This window comes from Miscanthus floridulus, chromosome 5, assembly GCF_019320115.1.
Source record: "Miscanthus floridulus cultivar M001 chromosome 5, ASM1932011v1, whole genome shotgun sequence".
Lineage (NCBI taxonomy): Eukaryota > Viridiplantae > Streptophyta > Magnoliopsida > Poales > Poaceae > Miscanthus > Miscanthus floridulus.
In genome coordinates this window covers 122859881-122876971 of record NC_089584.1, presented here as the reverse complement: position 1 = coordinate 122876971, position 17091 = coordinate 122859881, and the positions used below count along the sequence as shown (strand labels likewise).

At 49.0% G+C, this 17091-nt stretch overlaps 1 protein-coding gene and 1 long non-coding RNA gene across 2 annotated transcripts in view; both read right to left on the bottom strand.

Moving 5' to 3' along the window:
• The window catches only part of LOC136453373 (uncharacterized), a 50342-nt gene extending 47032 nt beyond the window's left edge, over positions 1-3310 (bottom strand). Inside the window, exon 1 of the long non-coding RNA XR_010759019.1 lies at positions 3265-3310. This is a non-coding gene — a long non-coding RNA (uncharacterized lncRNA). The remainder of the gene's footprint in view (positions 1-3264) is intronic.
• A 1582-nt stretch (positions 3311-4892) lies between these two features.
• Positions 4893-16469, bottom strand: LOC136453372 (uncharacterized). Its single transcript, XM_066453942.1, has 4 exons — positions 15987-16469; positions 15780-15855; positions 6512-6674; positions 4893-5265 (listed from the first exon to the last, which is right to left on the bottom strand). The coding sequence occupies exons 1-4, from the start codon at positions 16086-16088 to the stop codon at positions 5184-5186; spliced, it is 423 nt and encodes a 140-aa protein (XP_066310039.1). The 5' UTR covers positions 16089-16469; the 3' UTR covers positions 4893-5183.
• Positions 16470-17091: the final 622 nt, after the last annotated feature.

Sequence of the window (17091 nt, the reverse complement as noted above, 5' to 3'; positions counted from 1 at the left end):
GCAAGGCTTTATGGGCCACAACCTGGTAGGTGTCGACAAAGCGAGACCCGGTTGCGGTCACACTCTAGGCTTTAGTGAGGTCGGAGAACTCCTCACTCTTCCCGATAGACGGTAACCTCACACCGCTCGGTGCCATGCTCCTCATACTCACGGCCCTCATACTCAGGACGATCCTTGAATCCGAGCTTTTGCAAGGTGGCATACAAGATTCTAGGAAAACCCTCAACATTCAGGCAGTAGGTACTAACCCAGGCTCCTGCCATCTCTGGCGGTGGTTGCAAGGAGGGCGGAGCGAAAAGCTGACTCAAGGAAAAGCTAAGCGAGCTAAAGTGCGCCGAGTGGTGGTACCAATGGCTAAGCTAGGCTCTACTTATAAAGGCGGAACGTTCAGTGGTCCTGGCGCGGTTCGCCAGGGTTCCCGCACGAGATCACTACGACGAATCGACCAAATTCCATGCGTTTGAGACGAGCGACGTGCGATCCATTACTGACTAGTACGACTACAGGGCAAGGGTCCGACAAGAGCGCAGAAAGGGGTACGAGGAGACGTGGGTCACGACCGATGCGAACCATGGGCGAACGCAAAACACGAAGCCATAGTGCAGACCTAACTCTAGAATAGGAACGAGTTAGTCATGCACAATACGATGCGCGTGACACCTATGGATGGCGTATCTACCAGCAATACGAGCGCTACAATGCATAAACGGGATATGCATGAATGCACGTCCTATACGTCCTCGCACTGTTGCCACATATAGGGCAACCGTTCTTAGATTTTTGGCACACCGTTCTCTCCCTGTAGCTAGTCGATATTATCGAACTATGCTCAAGTCAGTGTACCTGCAGAAAAATTGATTAAGCCTAGCTAAGTCAGCAGAGTGCCATCTATCATGGATACATAACCATAGTAATAGGGCTACTTATATAACATCGCATGTGACCGTCCTAACTTTTTGAAAGGAATTTGTTGTCAAATTTTAGTTTTAAAAAGGTTTTCAAAGCCTTATTTCCTTATTTGCGCTCTGATACCACCTGTGACAGAACCGCCTAATCTAATGCCTCACAGGAGTGCTTGTCTTCTATTAGACACTAAGCACTCGAGGAAGAACACTAAATTACTCGGCTCTGTCGAGCACACCCCAGGGGAGAACCCGAAAATCCACATTTTTGCCATCAGGGTCACAAATGAGAGAATAAAACTTACATCATTCTTAACCAATTCTTACATCACTTTTAATACAACATTAGAGTATAATATTTATTGTTATGACAGCGGAATGAAATCATATTATCAGAGTTATGAATAATTCAATTGGACAGCGAAACATAAATATGTGATCCGAATTACAGCGGAAATAAATATCTATTCATGACATGTTGAAGTATTGATATATAACAACTATGACAATAGGTTATGCAACTTTCATTTATAAAAACAATTGGTAAGAGTTATAAATAACAACTATGATCGCGGCGTAAAGGAATCCTCGCTGAGCCCACCAGGAGGAGTCCACACACAAGAGTCAGCTTTTGCATCCACCTGTCACCTGCAACAGGGGAAATAAAACCCTGAATACTCAATTGTACTCAGCAAGACTTACCCAACAGGAGGAAAGAAAAGACTCCAAGGATATGCAAGGCTATCTGGCTTGTGGGTGGCCTTTGCAGGAAGCATTACTAAGCATGTGTCCTTATATTTGATTTTTTTTATTAATAGCCATATTGGTTCATTAACTAACCATTCTATATAAGCACCTGTACTACTTTCAAGCAGGTGGTAAGCAATCAGATTTCCTTTCTCCATCTTCCATCTTTCATCTTCAGTTCTTACTACGATGCTAAACCATAGACAAGCCGTACCGGATCGCCCGACGATTCGTGAATCAATGCCCCCAGCTGGGTACCCCGAAAACACACGTCCCGCTTGTACCCCAGGCACAAGCAGGACCAACCCATCACTCTCCTATACCGGGTGTCCAGGTCCCCGTCTAAACTAGGACTCCAAGCCCCCACCCCTGAGTCCCGGACTCAGTGCGGTGCAAGGACCTCCTCCACCAAAATAAAACCCTGACAGTTGGTCCAGAAAGAGCCGAATCCACGACAAGAGAGCAACAAGTCTTCCAAGCGCCCATACACAAGTATGTGCTCAGGATAATAAGTCTGTGACTTGTCTAGAATCTTATGCAATGAACGGTCCTTAACCGATCAGACAGGGAAAGCAGTGTAACTAAGGCTCCCCCCACATGTCTCTGGGCATCGACAGTGTTGTGAGCGCCGGCATTTACCGTACCGAGTGAATATGGTGAAACCCCTCACATGCCTCTGGGCATCAACAGTATAGCAAGTACCGACATCTGCCATACCCGAACAAAACGACGCAACCTCTCATGTGCATTCGACGTCCAACAGTATTGTGGGCGCCTACCATCATCATGTACCCACCGGCATGGGTAGCAAGGTTTAGAAGCATGCGTACTCTCTCCCTCTCACTTGTAAGGCCATCCCCTTCATTTATAAAAGGGGATGCGCTCTCTCCCAAGAGACTTAGTTAATCTAGGTTCATCCAAGTCCTTCCAGATTCATTAGATCGATCAAGTTCACTAGTTCACAATCATAGAACCACCAGGTTCGCACCTCAAGCACACGTTTGAACACTTAGCTCATAGCAGAGCTCCTGTCGCTCTCGGCCCTTCCGACTGGAGTCCGACCGGACCTCTTATACTCTCCATCTTTCTCCTTTTCGTTTGTAACCTCACTGCAAACTTTGAGCACCTGGGCTCAGGAATAAAGTCACCGACCGACTCAAACTGGACGTAGGACACGTTGCCTGAACCAGTATAAACCATGTGTCATTGAGTGTTAGGCCACCTCCAATCACAACGTATGGCAAAACTATAAATATTTACCTGTTGGTCACTTTCTACATCGACAGTAGGACTATCTAATTATGTCAAGTGCTGACAGTAAAAGGGAGCAAATAAGAACAACAGCTAAAACCAAACACAAGCTGCAGATCAAATACAGGCAGTCCTACGGCACATGATCATGTCAACAACCACCAAGCTAGTGAGATGCATGGTTAAACAAGGTAACCACTGACAACACTAACACAAACGCTATCCTGCCTTATTTCACATGTGCTAATTTACTAACAGAAGCACTAACACAAATCAGAGCTACTAATACAATTTTGCCTGAACAAAAATAATGATCATATTCACCTGAAGGATAAAGACAAGGTTCCAAAATAGTCCAATTTACCATTTTCAGTGAGCGATTGTAGTAGTTCTGATTTGCTCCGAGATTTAGGCCGCGTTTAGATCCAAAAAATTTTGGGTTTTGGCTACTATAGCAGTTTCGTTTGTATTTGGCAATTAGTGTCTAATTATGGACTAATTGCCAAATTAGACACTAATTGCCAAATACATCCGAGCTTACACATCCACGGCCTTCTATTGCCCGCCCTTCCCTCCCGCTCGCACAACCACAGCGGCTACTATAGCAGTTTCGTTTGTATTTAGCAATTAGTTTCGTTTGTATTTGGCAATTAGTGTCTAATTTGACCGCGGTTGTGCGAGCGGGAGGGAAGGGAGGGGCTATGTCAACAGAAGCCGCTCGAAGCCAGGATGGCGCCAAACTCAGCCTGGAGATGTCATGTCACCTCCAGCTCTATTTTAATGTTGACATAGCCCCTAACCTAGACTTAAATCCTTTAGCGCCGAGATGTGTAAGCTCGGCATCATCGTTGACGCTGAGATAAGGATGTAGATTTTAAAAACATATTTCCAAATGTATATTTGTGAAAAACTTTTAAAAAAAGGGCTAAAAAAATAAAAAAAAATCGGGTTCAGAGTTCAGTTCAGACATGTTGCTTACTACACAGGGTGGTTAAGTCACAGATCATAGGTGTCACTACATCAGAAAGCTTCCTAGCGCAAAATACTTCTGCGGCGCCAGATAATCCTGCTCGGGGCAGGTTTTACCTGTCCAGGAATTGTTTCTAACTCCTGACGTGGTGGCATGCGTGCATCTAACTTAGGCCCCGTTTAGTTGCCAAAAAATTTTACATAGTAACTGTCACATCGAATCTTGTGGCACATGCATGGAGTACTAAATATAGACGAAAAAAAAACTAATTACACAGTTGGTCGAGAAATCGTGAGACGAAACTTTTGAACCTAATTAGTCCATAATTAGACACTAATTACCAAATACAAATGAAATGCTACAGCGAGCCAAAATCCAAAATTTTTTGGATCTAAACGCACCCTTACTTTCTCAGAAACAGATTTACCCATGAGGTACACGTGCACGCACCTGAAGTACCGCCGAAAGAGCACTTTGACTTGAACTATGAACATGCTACCGTGTTCAAAGATCAAATCAAATTGCGCACTTCATCTTTTGTTTCCAGGTCCCGTGCCACTCCAGCAGACTTCGTTTTATTTTTAAAGTATCATTTAATCCAGCAGTAATTATACAAACAGTATCCGAGGATTGACGAGATTGCCATTTAGATTAATCAAAACATATTTTACCTATACGTTTGTCCAAAAGTAGCCTCCTTTGAAAGAAATTTTGTAACTCTTTCCTATGGTCATCAATAATTGTAACTCTTTCCTTTGGTCATCAATAAATTTGATCTTTATATATAACAGTAGTAGCACTAAAAAATGATCTATCGCCAAAAGTTCAGATCGGAACACTATTCAGGGATTTTTGCCTAAACTATTTGGTGTCTGGAACTTTTTGAAACAAAAAAAAAAAACGAAACAAGGTGTCTGGAACTTTGGATAGTATATCTAAAATTTCATCAATGCTAGGATCAATTTTGTAATTTCTGGATGGGATCATTGTTAAAAGATATAAAAAAAGTCAAACAACAGCCACTTATACAGACTTTAATATTGGAAATAACAAACTGCCATTGTTTCAGCCGATAACTAGCATCTCAAATGGACACATTTATTAGTGTAAGAGCTGTTCAACGCTCCTCATGAGAAAAAGCTTTTCACTTCAAACTTTATCTGTAATAAAACTTTCATGTGCCTCTGTACAAACATCTCAAAACAGGAAAAATCATGGTGATATTCGCAGTGATGTGGCTACTACATTAGCAACCAGCCAGTTCTTTAGTTTCTTCTGTACAAATATTAGTAATGCTATGGCAAGCAAGGCTATCACTGGCCATCAGCTTGACCTCCTGTCATCTTCCCCATGGAGAGTGTAAAGTAGAGCAGAATCAAAGTGCCCACGCTGGACCTACAAATAGAAGTATATGTAAATGATGTAAATGTTGCAACACAGGAAACAGTGTAGCGCATCCTCAGCAATTCGTTGGTATTTCACATGTCTACGGCATGATTACTATGCTCAAACTAGTAAATGGTACGGAGTATGTTCTAAGCGTTTTCTTATGTAGAGTGCGTATGTAGATCCTCAATAAACTGATATACAAAACAATATATACAGAGACATGGTTGTACGATTTTTTTAAACTTTCAATGTGCAGTTGTCCACATCATTTGACTTTCTCTATTGTACTACGATTAATCATTGTTAACTTTCAGAAATCCTTTAGTTGTCATAGTACCGTGTATGACATTCTGTCCAGCAATGAGAATGCCAAGTTGAGATGAGTTATGTGCTTGCACAACTCTGCAGCCCAAAAAAGAAAAACGAAAGGACAAATTCAGAGCTTCAGACCCTGGATGGTCCTTGTCTAGCCAGGATTAGAAACCAAACCGCAGTTAAGGGGCCTAAAATGGCAACCAGTTTCATCCAATGGCTTCTGAGGCTGGACAATTGCAGCTATAATTCTCTTGACAAAGTAGCAGTACATTAACCTGAAATCTAACATGAACTGGGACATACAGAATTCATAAAACAGCAGTACTTTTTTTTTTTTTGCTCAGTTTGGGCTTCATCTGCTTTTTAATATAATCGGCAGCTCTCCTGCCTGATTCGTTTCAAAAAATAAAACAGCAGGCAACAATGAAATAATTTGGTAACTATTTTCTTCTTATTAATTGCATCAGTGTCTTTTAGTGGGAAAAAGGGAATGCTGAATGTATGTAGGCAATTTTATATTCGTGTACTAAAGACTAGTGTCCAGATCAGTGGCGATAAGTACAAATCAACAGCCGCAGCACAAAATTTCGAATAAATTCCTTACATTATGTAAAATTACTGTAATTTCTGATGGGATCTATCTGTTAAATAAAGCCAGATGGAACAGAAATGTTCTGCCTGAATCCTAATGCTTTTAAACTAACTATTGAGCTTTTCATCAAAAGGAAAGGAAGAAAGCAACAAGGTTCCTAACAGCTGGCCATGATACATACAAGGCAACACGCACGATTGACCTGCAAGGGGCCCTTTTGCTACTTTAATCATGTAGCTTGAAGATGACAGCAAAAACTAAACCTTGAAATTGAAGGAAAAAATTTTGTCTTGTATGGTGCACAGGGCACACCACATGGTCAGAGTATAGCTCCTGGTTACTTACAATGCTGCAAAGGCGAAGAGGATTTTCCTGGGATCGCGCCATCCCGGAACACGACGGCTAGAACGACGACGCTTTGCACCACCTGCAGTTGGTGTGGAGGGGTGTAAGTGTTCCCTCGGGCTGTCATCAACACGCACAGGCACCGTCTGCTTCTCATAGACACCTGCGCATACATGAGGAAGGGTAATCACATGATACGTGCACAGTGACCACCAATCGACTATAGCAAAAACTCTGATGAACTATTCAAAAACAGAAGTAAAGAAAGACACGTAAAACGCACAGAAAATCTTGGAGGTTGGGTTTCTTGGACCTCAACAAATTCTCAAGAGGGCCACAACTACGATGGCTATGGCACACTTGGAAATCAGACACGAAGCCATGGGTTGGGATGTAGATACCGCGCAACACAGACTACCGGTTATGAAATGCGACCACATCGGTCACCATAGGCAATGGTGCAAAGGCCCTGTTTTGACACTCGGCTTGATGTTATATTATTGACCAAAGTACCTTGCACCAACTATTTTTGTTCTAAGCAAGAAAAATAACTTAACTATGCAGCAAGCTCTCACAGATGATGCTTGAGTCCAAGATATAAACATTAAGATGGTTGGATCATCCCAATAGCTATTACAATTTCTAGACCTCTGGATACAAGAGGTTCAGCTCAATCCAAATGAGATGGACCAGATAACTTGGAAACTTAGCATGGACGGCCCAATTCCTTGATCCTTGGATCAGTGTGATAGATAAGCCTAGTGCTCGGCAGCACTCGTATCTTACTTTTCTGTATTTTACTTTCCTTGGCTTTCAAGCCTTTGTAACAGAGCATCCACTTTAGTGGTTAGGAAATATGCTGGAGCAGATAGAGAGTAGATGTTGCCCTCTGCCCATAAAAGCAGGGGCACACCCTTGTATCAGAGCGGCGTCGTGGTCGCCACGGGCGCTCCCCGGTGCTGCAGATGGTCTAACGCGACTCCGGAGCGGGAACGCTATGGCCGATGCTTACCAAGTCGAACTACCACGAGTGAAGCCTGCTGATGAAGGTCAAGTTGCAGGCTCGGCGGCTGTGGGAGGCGGTCCACGTCGGCAGCGTCGACTACGACGACGATCACCAGGCGCTGGAGGCGTTGTGCGTCGCCGTCCCCACCAAGCTTGGCGCTTCCATCGCCAACAAGGCCATGGCGAAGCGGGCGTGGGAGTCGATCGCCGCGGCACTCATCGGCGGAGATCGCGTACGCCAGGCAACGTTGCGGCGCCTTCGAGGGGAGTGGGAAGGCCTCGCCTTTCAGCTCGGTGAGCAAGTCGAGGACTTTGCCGTGCGGCTGACCAACCTGATGGAACAGATGGCGTGCAACGGCGACACCGACCTCAGGGAGGAGCGCACGGTGGAGAAATTCCTCCGTTGTATGCCGAGGAAGTACGCGTAAATCGTCATGTCGATCGAGACGCTCCTCGACTTCAAGCAGCTCACCGTCGAGGACGTGACCGAGAGGCTCAAGGCGGTGCAGGACCGCGAGGAGGGGCCTCACACCGAGCCGAGCGCCGCCGGAGGCAAGCTACTGTACACGATGGAGCAGTGGCGTGCCTTCGAGAAGGAGGAAGGATCTGAACCATCCGGATCCTCCAAGGAACGTCGCCGGCGTCCACGCGGCGGCAAGAAGGAGGAGAAGGGGCCCCGGGGTCAGGCAGGCGTTGATGGCGGCGCCGCCGGCAAGCGCAAGGCGACCTGGGATGACACCTGCAACAACTGCTGCAGGACCGGCCATTGGGCCAAGGACTGCCGCCTTCCTCCACGCCGCGGTGGGCAGGCTCTCGTCGCGCAAGCAGGGGAGGACGAGGATGCTCTGTTCCTGGTGCACGGGTGCGTCGAGCCGTAACGAGAAGCATAGGAGGGGGTGAAAGGTCCAAGCTTTCCCTTTTCCGCGTCGGCTGGCTCCGCATATCTCCACCTCGACGAACCGTGCGCCCACGCCTTCCTAGGCAAAGGCGCAGACAATGACAAGATCGACGGCTGGTACCTCGACACCAGTGCCACGCACCACATGACTGGTCGGCACGAGTTCTTCTCCGACCTGGACTCCGGCATGAAGGGCTCCGTCAAGTTCGGTGACGCCTCCGCCGTCGAAATCAAGAGAGTCGGCTCAATCATCTTCAAGGCCAAGACGGGGGAGCACCGCCTCCTCACCGGCGTGTACTACATCCCGGCCTTGAGGAACTCCATCATTAGCGTCGGACAGCTGGATGAGAATGGCTCGCGGGTGGAGATCAAGGACGGCGTGTTGTGTATCTGGGATAGAAGCCGCCGCCTTCTCGCCAAGGTAAACCAGGGAAGCAACCGCCTTTACGTGCTTCATGTGCAGGTGGCGCACCCCCTTTTGCCTTGCCGCGCGCCAGGACGATGAGGCGTGGCACTGGCACGAGCGCTTCGGGCATCTTCACTTCGAGGCCCTAAAGTAGCTCGGCAAGGAGGAGATGGTCCGCGGCATGCCCTGCATCGACCACGTCGAGCAGCTCTGCGATACCTGTGGTGACCAAGCTGAAGCGCTGGCCCTTCCTGCGTCAAGCCTCCTACCGCGCCACCGAGCAGCTTGAGCTGGTGCACGGCGACCTCTGCGGTCCAGTGTCACCGGCCACTCCTGGAGGTCGGCGCTACTTCCTACTACTCGTCGACGACGCCACCCGCTATATGTGGGCCGTGCTGCTTGATTCCAAGACGGCAGCTGCAGACATCATCAAGCGCCATCAGGCGGCCGTTGAGAAGGAGTGCGGCCGCAAGCTCTGGGTGCTCCGCACGGACAACGGCGGGGAGTTCACAGCAGCCGAGTTCGCGGCGTACTGCGCCGACGAGGGGATTCAGCGCCACTCCTCCACGCCCTACTCACCATAGCAGAACGGCATGGTCGAACGCCGTAATAAGACGGTGGTGGCAGTGGCACGCGCCCTCCTCAAGCAGCGCGGCATGCCGGCGATCTACTGGGGCGAGGCGGTAATGACATTGTACACCTGCTAAACCGCTCGCTGACCATTCACTCGACGGCAAGACGCCATATGAGGCCTGGCACGAGCGCAAGCCGGCGGCCAGCTATCTGCGCGTCTCCGGCTGCCTCGCCTTCGTCAAGGAGCTAAACCACATCGGCAAGCTCGACAATCGCAGCTCGCCGGGGGTCCTCATCAGCTAAGCAGAGGGGGCTAAGGCCTACCGCGTGCGCGATGTCGTGTTCAATGAAGGACGCGGCTGGGCATGGGACAAGGCGGTGGACAACGGGTCGGCGGCCGTGCTCCGCGACTTCACCGTCGAGTACGCGTGGGTGGGCGGTGCTGAGGGTGCACACAAGGTGCACCCTCATCGACATCACCAGCGCCGACCTCTTCATCAGCTCCGCCGCGCTCGCCATCACCACATCTGGGGGAGCTCGACAACCCATCTACCGTGGTCGGCAGCCCATCGGCGGCGGTCGGGAGTACATCGGCAGCAGCGCCGACCTCTCCAGCACCGCAACCGACCTCTCCGATGCACCAGACGACCACTCCGGTATCTTCTACTTCACCCGCTGTGACACCAGCGCACACAAGGCAACCAAAGGTTGAGTACACGACGCCGCTGGAGGATGATGAAGACCGCCTGGACTCCTACTACGATGATGAGGCCCTCTGGTACCACACGGTGGCGAACATCCTCGGAGAGCAGTCTCCACCGGACCAGCCTGAGAGGCTCTTCGCTCAGCTACATCTGACGCACGCCGGTGAACCGACCACTTATGTTGAGGCGCAGGGTGATCCGGCATGGCGTGCGGCGATGAAGCAGGAGCTTAAGTCTGTCGAGCAAAACCGCACCTGGGAGCTGGTGCCACTGCCTGACGGCCACCGCCCCATCACCCTGAAGTGGGTATTCAAGCTAAAGAAGGACGAGCTGGGCGCGGTGATCAATAGCACGCGGCTTCATCCAGCAGGAGGGGATCGACTATGACGACGCCTTCACCCCCGTGGCGCGCATGAAGTCAGTCTGTGTCCTCACGCTAGCAGCTCAAGAGGGGTGGCAAGTCCACCACATGGACGTGAAGTCTGCCTTCCTCAACGGAGGAGGTCTACGCCATCGCCGGAGAAGAGGGGAAGGTGTACCGCCTGCGCAAGGCACTATATGGCCTGTGCCAGGCACCGCGCGCCTGGAATGCGAAGCTTGACGCCACACTCAAGAAGATGGGCTTCAAGTAGAGCGCGTATGAGGCGGTGGTGTACCGGTGGGGCAGCGGATGCAACGTTCTACTAGTCGACGACCTCATCATCACCGGCGCTGAAGAGCAGAAGGTGGAGGTGTTCAAGACGCAGATGAAGGAGTTCGACATGAGCGACCTCGGCCTCCTCTACTTCTACCTCAGCGTCGAAGTGCGCCAAGACGCCAGTGGGATCGCCCTCCGCCAAACCCACTACACCAAGCGCATCCTCAAGCTCAATGGCATGACAAGCTGCAATCCGGCCCACATCCCGATGGAGGAGAAGCTCAAGCTGAGTTGGGAGAGCACAGCGAAGGAGGTCGATCCAACCCATTACCGGTAGCTGATCGGGAGCTTGAGCTACCTGGTCCATACCCGGCCGGACATCATGTTCAACGTCGGGTACATGAGCCGGTTCATGAAGCGGCCGACGATGGAGCATCTGTAGGCCGTCAACCGAATCCTGCGCTACGTGGCGGGCACCCACGACTACGGTCTCCACTACGAAAGGGCCCCTAACACGGCGTGGTTCGTCGGCTACTGCGACAGCAACCTCGCCAGCGATGTGGATACCAGCAAGAGCTCAACCGGGACGATGTTCTTCCTCGGTGATTGCTTGGTCAGCTGGCAGTCCCTCAAGCAGAAGGTGGTGGCTCTCTCAAGCTGTGAAGCAGAGTACATCGCCATCACCACTGCAGCAACTCGGGCACTATGGCTGTCAAGGATGCTGGCAGAGCTCCTTGGCAGGAAGGTGGATGTGGTTGAGCTAAAGGTGGACAACAAGTCTGCTCTAGCTCTGGACAAGAACCATGTCTTCCATGAGAGAAGCAAGCACATCCGCATCAAGTACCACTTCATCAGAGATTGCTTGGAGGACGGGAGCATCAAGGCCAGCCACATTGCCACTACTGATCAGCTGGCCGATATTCTCACCAAGTCGTTGGGGAAGTCTAAGTTCTAAGAGATGAGGGAGAGGATTGGGCTACTGCAGATCGCTTCCAGTGCTCGGCACAAAGCTTAGGGGAAGAATGACAGATAAGCCTAGAGCTTCGCAGCAATTGTATCTTATTTTTCTGTATTTTACTTTTCTTGGCTTCCAAGCCTTTGTAATAGGAATATGTTCAGCATCCAATTTGGTGGTTAGTAAATATGCTGGAGTAGGTAGAAAGTAGATGCTGCCCTCTACCTATAAAAGCAGGGGCACACCCTTATATAGGACAAGCCATTGCATTTTCTTCAATCCAAGCGACCAAGGGCAAAACTGCTCTCTGGTAGTTCCCAAATCGGAATCTGAGATCTATTTAGGCCATCACAGTGAAACGTGAATGGGAATATTTCTGGACCTCTGTTATTATTTGGCACAATCACCAAACAGTTGCCGAATGGTAGCATGCTGCGGCCAAGATCTCTGTTGGTTCTAGTTTTGTTGGTTTGTTTTTAATTCTTTCTATTGTTTGTCTTTTTCTTCTTCTTTTTGTTCATGTAACTCTTCTTCTCCTATATTAATATAGCTTGGCAGGTCTCCTGCCGATTCTTTTCCAAAGTCAAGTGAACAGAGTGATCGTGCGTGTGAAGTATGGCCTCTTCGATTGAGTTACCCATACAATAACTCTTTCTACCATTTTAACAAAAAAATATAGTGATATAGTGAATTGATTACTATAATATTTTTCATTACTCATATTGAGTTGTTAAACATTCTTATAACAATTGAGATCAATTATTTTAAGGGTTAATTGGATTCATGCCATTACAAATTCTGTGTTTCTGAAAAATACCATTACTATTCGTCTATTTGGAAAGATGCCATTATAATTCGTTGTCTACTTGAACCACGCCATTTTATACACTCGGGACGAAGTTGGGTCCACCTGCAGGTCACCATATTCTAGTATTGCCCAAAGTAACCCTTCCTTCTTCCTCTCTTCTTTGCTGACAGTGGGCCCCACCCGTCAGATCCATCTTCTTCCTCTCTGTTCTCTCCCGTGCACACTCTGCCTATGGCTTGCTCGCCGGCGTGGGCTTGGAGTTGAGCTAGGGGGCACGAGATACGCTGGGGAGAGATGCAAATGGAGAAGGAGCTCACCACGACGCCGATGGTGGGCTTCTTGTCGTCGAATGCTGACCGGAGAGGGAGGCAGCCGAGGCGAGGCGGACGGCAACTCCGGTGAGCTCGCGGCGAAGGTGTTGCTGGCGTGGGTTGATGCGAAGGAGCGGTTTCACGGACTCGTAGTGCCTCTGCGAACTCGACGGAGGAGGAAATGAAGTCGGAGGCGGTCGGAGCGCGGAGAACAGCGAGCTCAAACCGAGCTCGGCAATGGCGGCTGTGCCGGCGGAAATGGGTGCTGGAGAGTGGGGAAGGGCTCGAGTAGTGGTGGAGCGGTGGAGGCGTGTGCTCGCGGTGCCGAGGCCCAGCTTATATAGGGCAGAGAAGGAGCGAAGAGGAGCCGGTCGCGAGCTCAGAGGCATGCCGCCCATGGCGGCCACGACTGGCGCGCTTGAGGTGTGCGGATGTTGCTGCGACTGCTGCGAGGGTAGAGCGGGGGACACGGAAGGAAGGGAGGGGGCCTGGTCCTCGCGGCGGGCGCGCTTGGTCGCGGCAGGAGCGGGAGGAGATGGGTTCCGCCATGGCCATGCCATGGGAGAAAGAGGAAGAAGATGGATCTGACGGGTGGGGCCCACTGTCAGCAGAGAAGAGAGGAAGAAGAAAGGGTTACTTTGAGCAATACTAGAATATGGTGACCTGCAGGTGGACCCAACTTCGTCCCGAGTGTATAAAATGGCATGGTTCAAGTAGACAACGAATTATAATGGCATCTTTCCAAATAGACGAATAGTAATGGTATTTTTCAGAAACGCAGAATTTGTAATGGCATGAATCGAATTAACCCTTATTTTAAGACCGATCGACATCTATTTCAAAACGCAATTATTGCCACTACTGTTTTTCCTCACACACAAAAGACACTTAGAGCATCTCGAGGAGGGACCCTACTTTGGCCCCCGTCCTATTTATGGATGCTAGGAGCAAAAAACCGATTCTAACACGCCCTATAAGTAGGAGGTCGTTAAATTCTCACCTCAAGCTCTCGTTCTGGGAACTCTCCCTCAAGCCCCTACTTTTCCGTTTCCCACCGTTTCCGCTCCCATTCCGGTCCAAATCCGCTCGTGCACTCCTTCTCATGCTCAAGCTCCGCTGACACGCCAAATCTGCTGACGCCGCCTCCCTCGGTCTCTGCCGGCCAGAACCTGTCCCCCTTTTCTTGGTTGCCTTCCTGCTCGGGATCCCCGCTCCTCGCCTGTGGTACCGCCGCCACACCCTTCCCCAACCACCTGCACCGCTTGGGCGTCCTCCCTCGGCAGTCTCCACCACTTGTGCACCCTCCCCCGGTCACCACCACCGCATGTGCACCATCCTTGACCAAGGTGAACCATGTTTAGATTTCATTCTAAATGAAGTGCATTCTTGGTTCAATGTTGCATTTTAAAATTTATGTCCATACCAATGCATTTAGGTGTTCTTTTGAGTGTAGATGTTTTTCATGGATGATAACTTAATTGAGCAATGGTGGGACAAAGAGGACTCTTCACTAGAGGAAGCATGACTTCTCGGACATCCTGTAATCAAATTGGGATGATGACTTCAGCAAGCATGTGAGAGGCTTCAAGAGGATCTTGTCGAGCACCTTTGGTCCATTCATAGCTCCACCTATTGATAAACTTTGTTTTCAAAATTCTGAATTGGCGTCTTTGAATTTGTAGATTTGAATATTGGTCATTTGTATAAACACAATATTTTTATCCAAATTTATGGCAAGTCAATACACATATCATACGTAAATAAAGTAAGTCAAAACATAGAAAATAGAGGCCCTGATTTGGGCTCTGCTGGAGTTGGGCCAAAAAAATAGGACACCCAAAAGTAGGAGAAATCACCAAATCCTGTCGACAACGAGACGTCTGTGGTGACTTCGTCAATCTAGAGATGTGTCAGCACAATCTTTCGGAGGTGCTCATAGGGGTAGGGTTTGCGTGTATGTTCATAAGGATGAGTATATGTGTGTGTTGTGAGCGTCTATATCTGTACTCGTATAATTCACAAAAAATAAAAAAGGTCCACGTTTAAGGGCTTCTCCTGGATATGCTTGAACTGAAGCAATGCGATCTTTCTCACTGTACTATCTATCTGTACATAGACATAGGGGTGGAGGGAGGGGCACGGCCGCAAGGGGGAGCACCCCGGTGAACCCTGATATATATATATTTTATCTTGGCATTTTTCTATGTCAACCCCTCTGTACATCCTAGGAAAAGAATACCGCAGGTTGGCCCGTCGGACCTGACACGTTCTGTGATGCATTCAGTAGATGGCCGGTTACACTCACATCTACTACTACCTCTGTCCCCCAATTAACGATTAGCCGTCGTTGTTGGTTTCCGTGCTGAACGTTTAACTTTTATACAAAATACGTGTAACATTTATATTTTTAAATAAATTTATTAAAAAACTAGATTCAAATATCTATCTAATGATATTAATTATGTACCACAAATATCAATACTTTTTATATGTATTTAATTAAAGTTGTTTTTTTCAAAAAAACGAAGTATATTTAGAGGACAAAGGAGTACTCCACCGAGATCGATGATAATGCAGCTATCTCGTTACCCCACGCAAAGCATCTGACAACTGATATGACCCACCCCGTTCGTTTTTTCAGGACGAACGATATTATTTTTCTCTCGCGACAATTCTGGCTTATCAGCGAAACCAACCGGCGGCCTGCATTTGACGAGAAGTCTTGCCAAACTCGTGCGTGGACTCCTCACCTACACCTCGTGACGCGATCCGCGAATTTAGAATAACAAAACTAGTAGTATGAGATTCATGCTAAAGTATCTAACGGAACCAAACAGCAATGAGTTGGATATTTCCCCTTCATCAGAAAAAAAAAAAAAAAAGGAGGGGGAGTGACGGTATGGAGATTTGGAGTGATGATAGCTGTTCTCAGAGTTCAGAGTTGGGGAACAGGGAGAATGGACGCACTGACCGGTGGAGGAAGAATTGACGTCTGCTCTCCGATCCCGCTCGAACTCCTTAGCGGCGACGAACGAGGATTCCATCAGCTTCTCAGGCCCAATCGATTATCGCAACAGTAGAATCAGAAATGGCGAGAGAACGCAGCGATTAGGTGATGACGATAAGTATTCGGTGAGGTCGGAGCCAAAAATCTAGTTGAACAACGAACGAGGCTTACCATTTCCGGGTCGTTCCCAGGCGGCTCCGCCTCGCCCCGGATGTCGAGCGCCACGAACTCCGCTGCGGCGGCCCCGTCCGCCTCCCGCCGGACGAGGTCCATGGATGGAGGTGGAGGCCGCAACCACCAACCAGCAACCTCCCTGCCGCTCTTCAACTCTGCTCGTTTCCCGAGTGTCTCAGCGGCCAACAAGCAACGCGGCGAGGGCTTGAATATCACGGGTGGCGTCCGCGTGGTGGAGTGGAGTGGAGTGGAGTCCGAGTCGCCGCCGAGACTTGAACCGGTCGCGGCCCTTGACCCGTGCTGTTTGGTGTATCGCGCGCGCTCGCGGAGGAAGAGGCGAAGTCGAAACAGTGTAACCGCTGCTCGGCGGGGCGAGGAGGGGAGGAACCAGAGAGATAGAAGAGAGAGGCTGCGTGTTTTTTTTTGGCAGCGTGCAAATTAATGGCGACCGAACAACCGAGCAGGGCACAGGGCAGGGAAAGCCGAGGGCGGCCGCTCACCGGAAAGGGGCGCGCGGGAGCGGGAGACACCGTCGCGGCGGGCGGGCGGGGAAAGGGCAAAAATGAAAATCTGGTCTCTTCTTATTTTTGATTTCTCGGAGGAAAATACAACTCATCACTCATGCGTGATGGGAAATGAAAGGGATGAACATGTGAGCTGTCGCCTTTGGTTTAAGCAAAGCTTCGGTTAGGAAAGCCTTCTTTCACTCTTTTCCCATCAATCAAAACTGCCAAGTCAAAAAAGTTCGAACAGATATCGAGTGATTACAAACCGTATTTTCCTGGCCGGTGGGGTTTGTGTATCGAGTGTTCTCCACAAAATGGCACGCGGTTCATTGCTGGTTTGCAATTTTAGATGAAAATTTATACCTCACGCACTGACGTTCGTTATCGCTACATCGCACGAATCTTCTTCGCTCGCAAAATAAAGGAGAAGCAAACGGGGACAAGCCTGTGTTTTTACCCTTTTTCTATTGAATTTTTGAGGGAAATGCCTGTGTTTTTACTGTTGGATCCAACTTCGCGCACTAACAAATTCTACTTCGAAGCCCAAATAAGTCCGGGCTGTATAAAGGCCTGGCCGGCCCATTTTAAGGGCTTAA

Coding starts and splice junctions, on each gene's coding strand:
- LOC136453372 (XM_066453942.1), bottom strand. CDS start 16,088: ATGGACCTCGTCCGGCGGGAGGCGGACGGGGCCGCCGCAGCGGAGTTC. Junction 6,675..15,779: donor CGTCAATTCTTCCTCCACCG/GTCAGTGCGTCC, acceptor ATGTATGCGCAG/GTGTCTATGAGAAGCAGACG. Junction 5,266..6,511: donor CTCTTCGCCTTTGCAGCATT/GTAAGTAACCAG, acceptor TTCTATTTGTAG/GTCCAGCGTGGGCACTTTGA.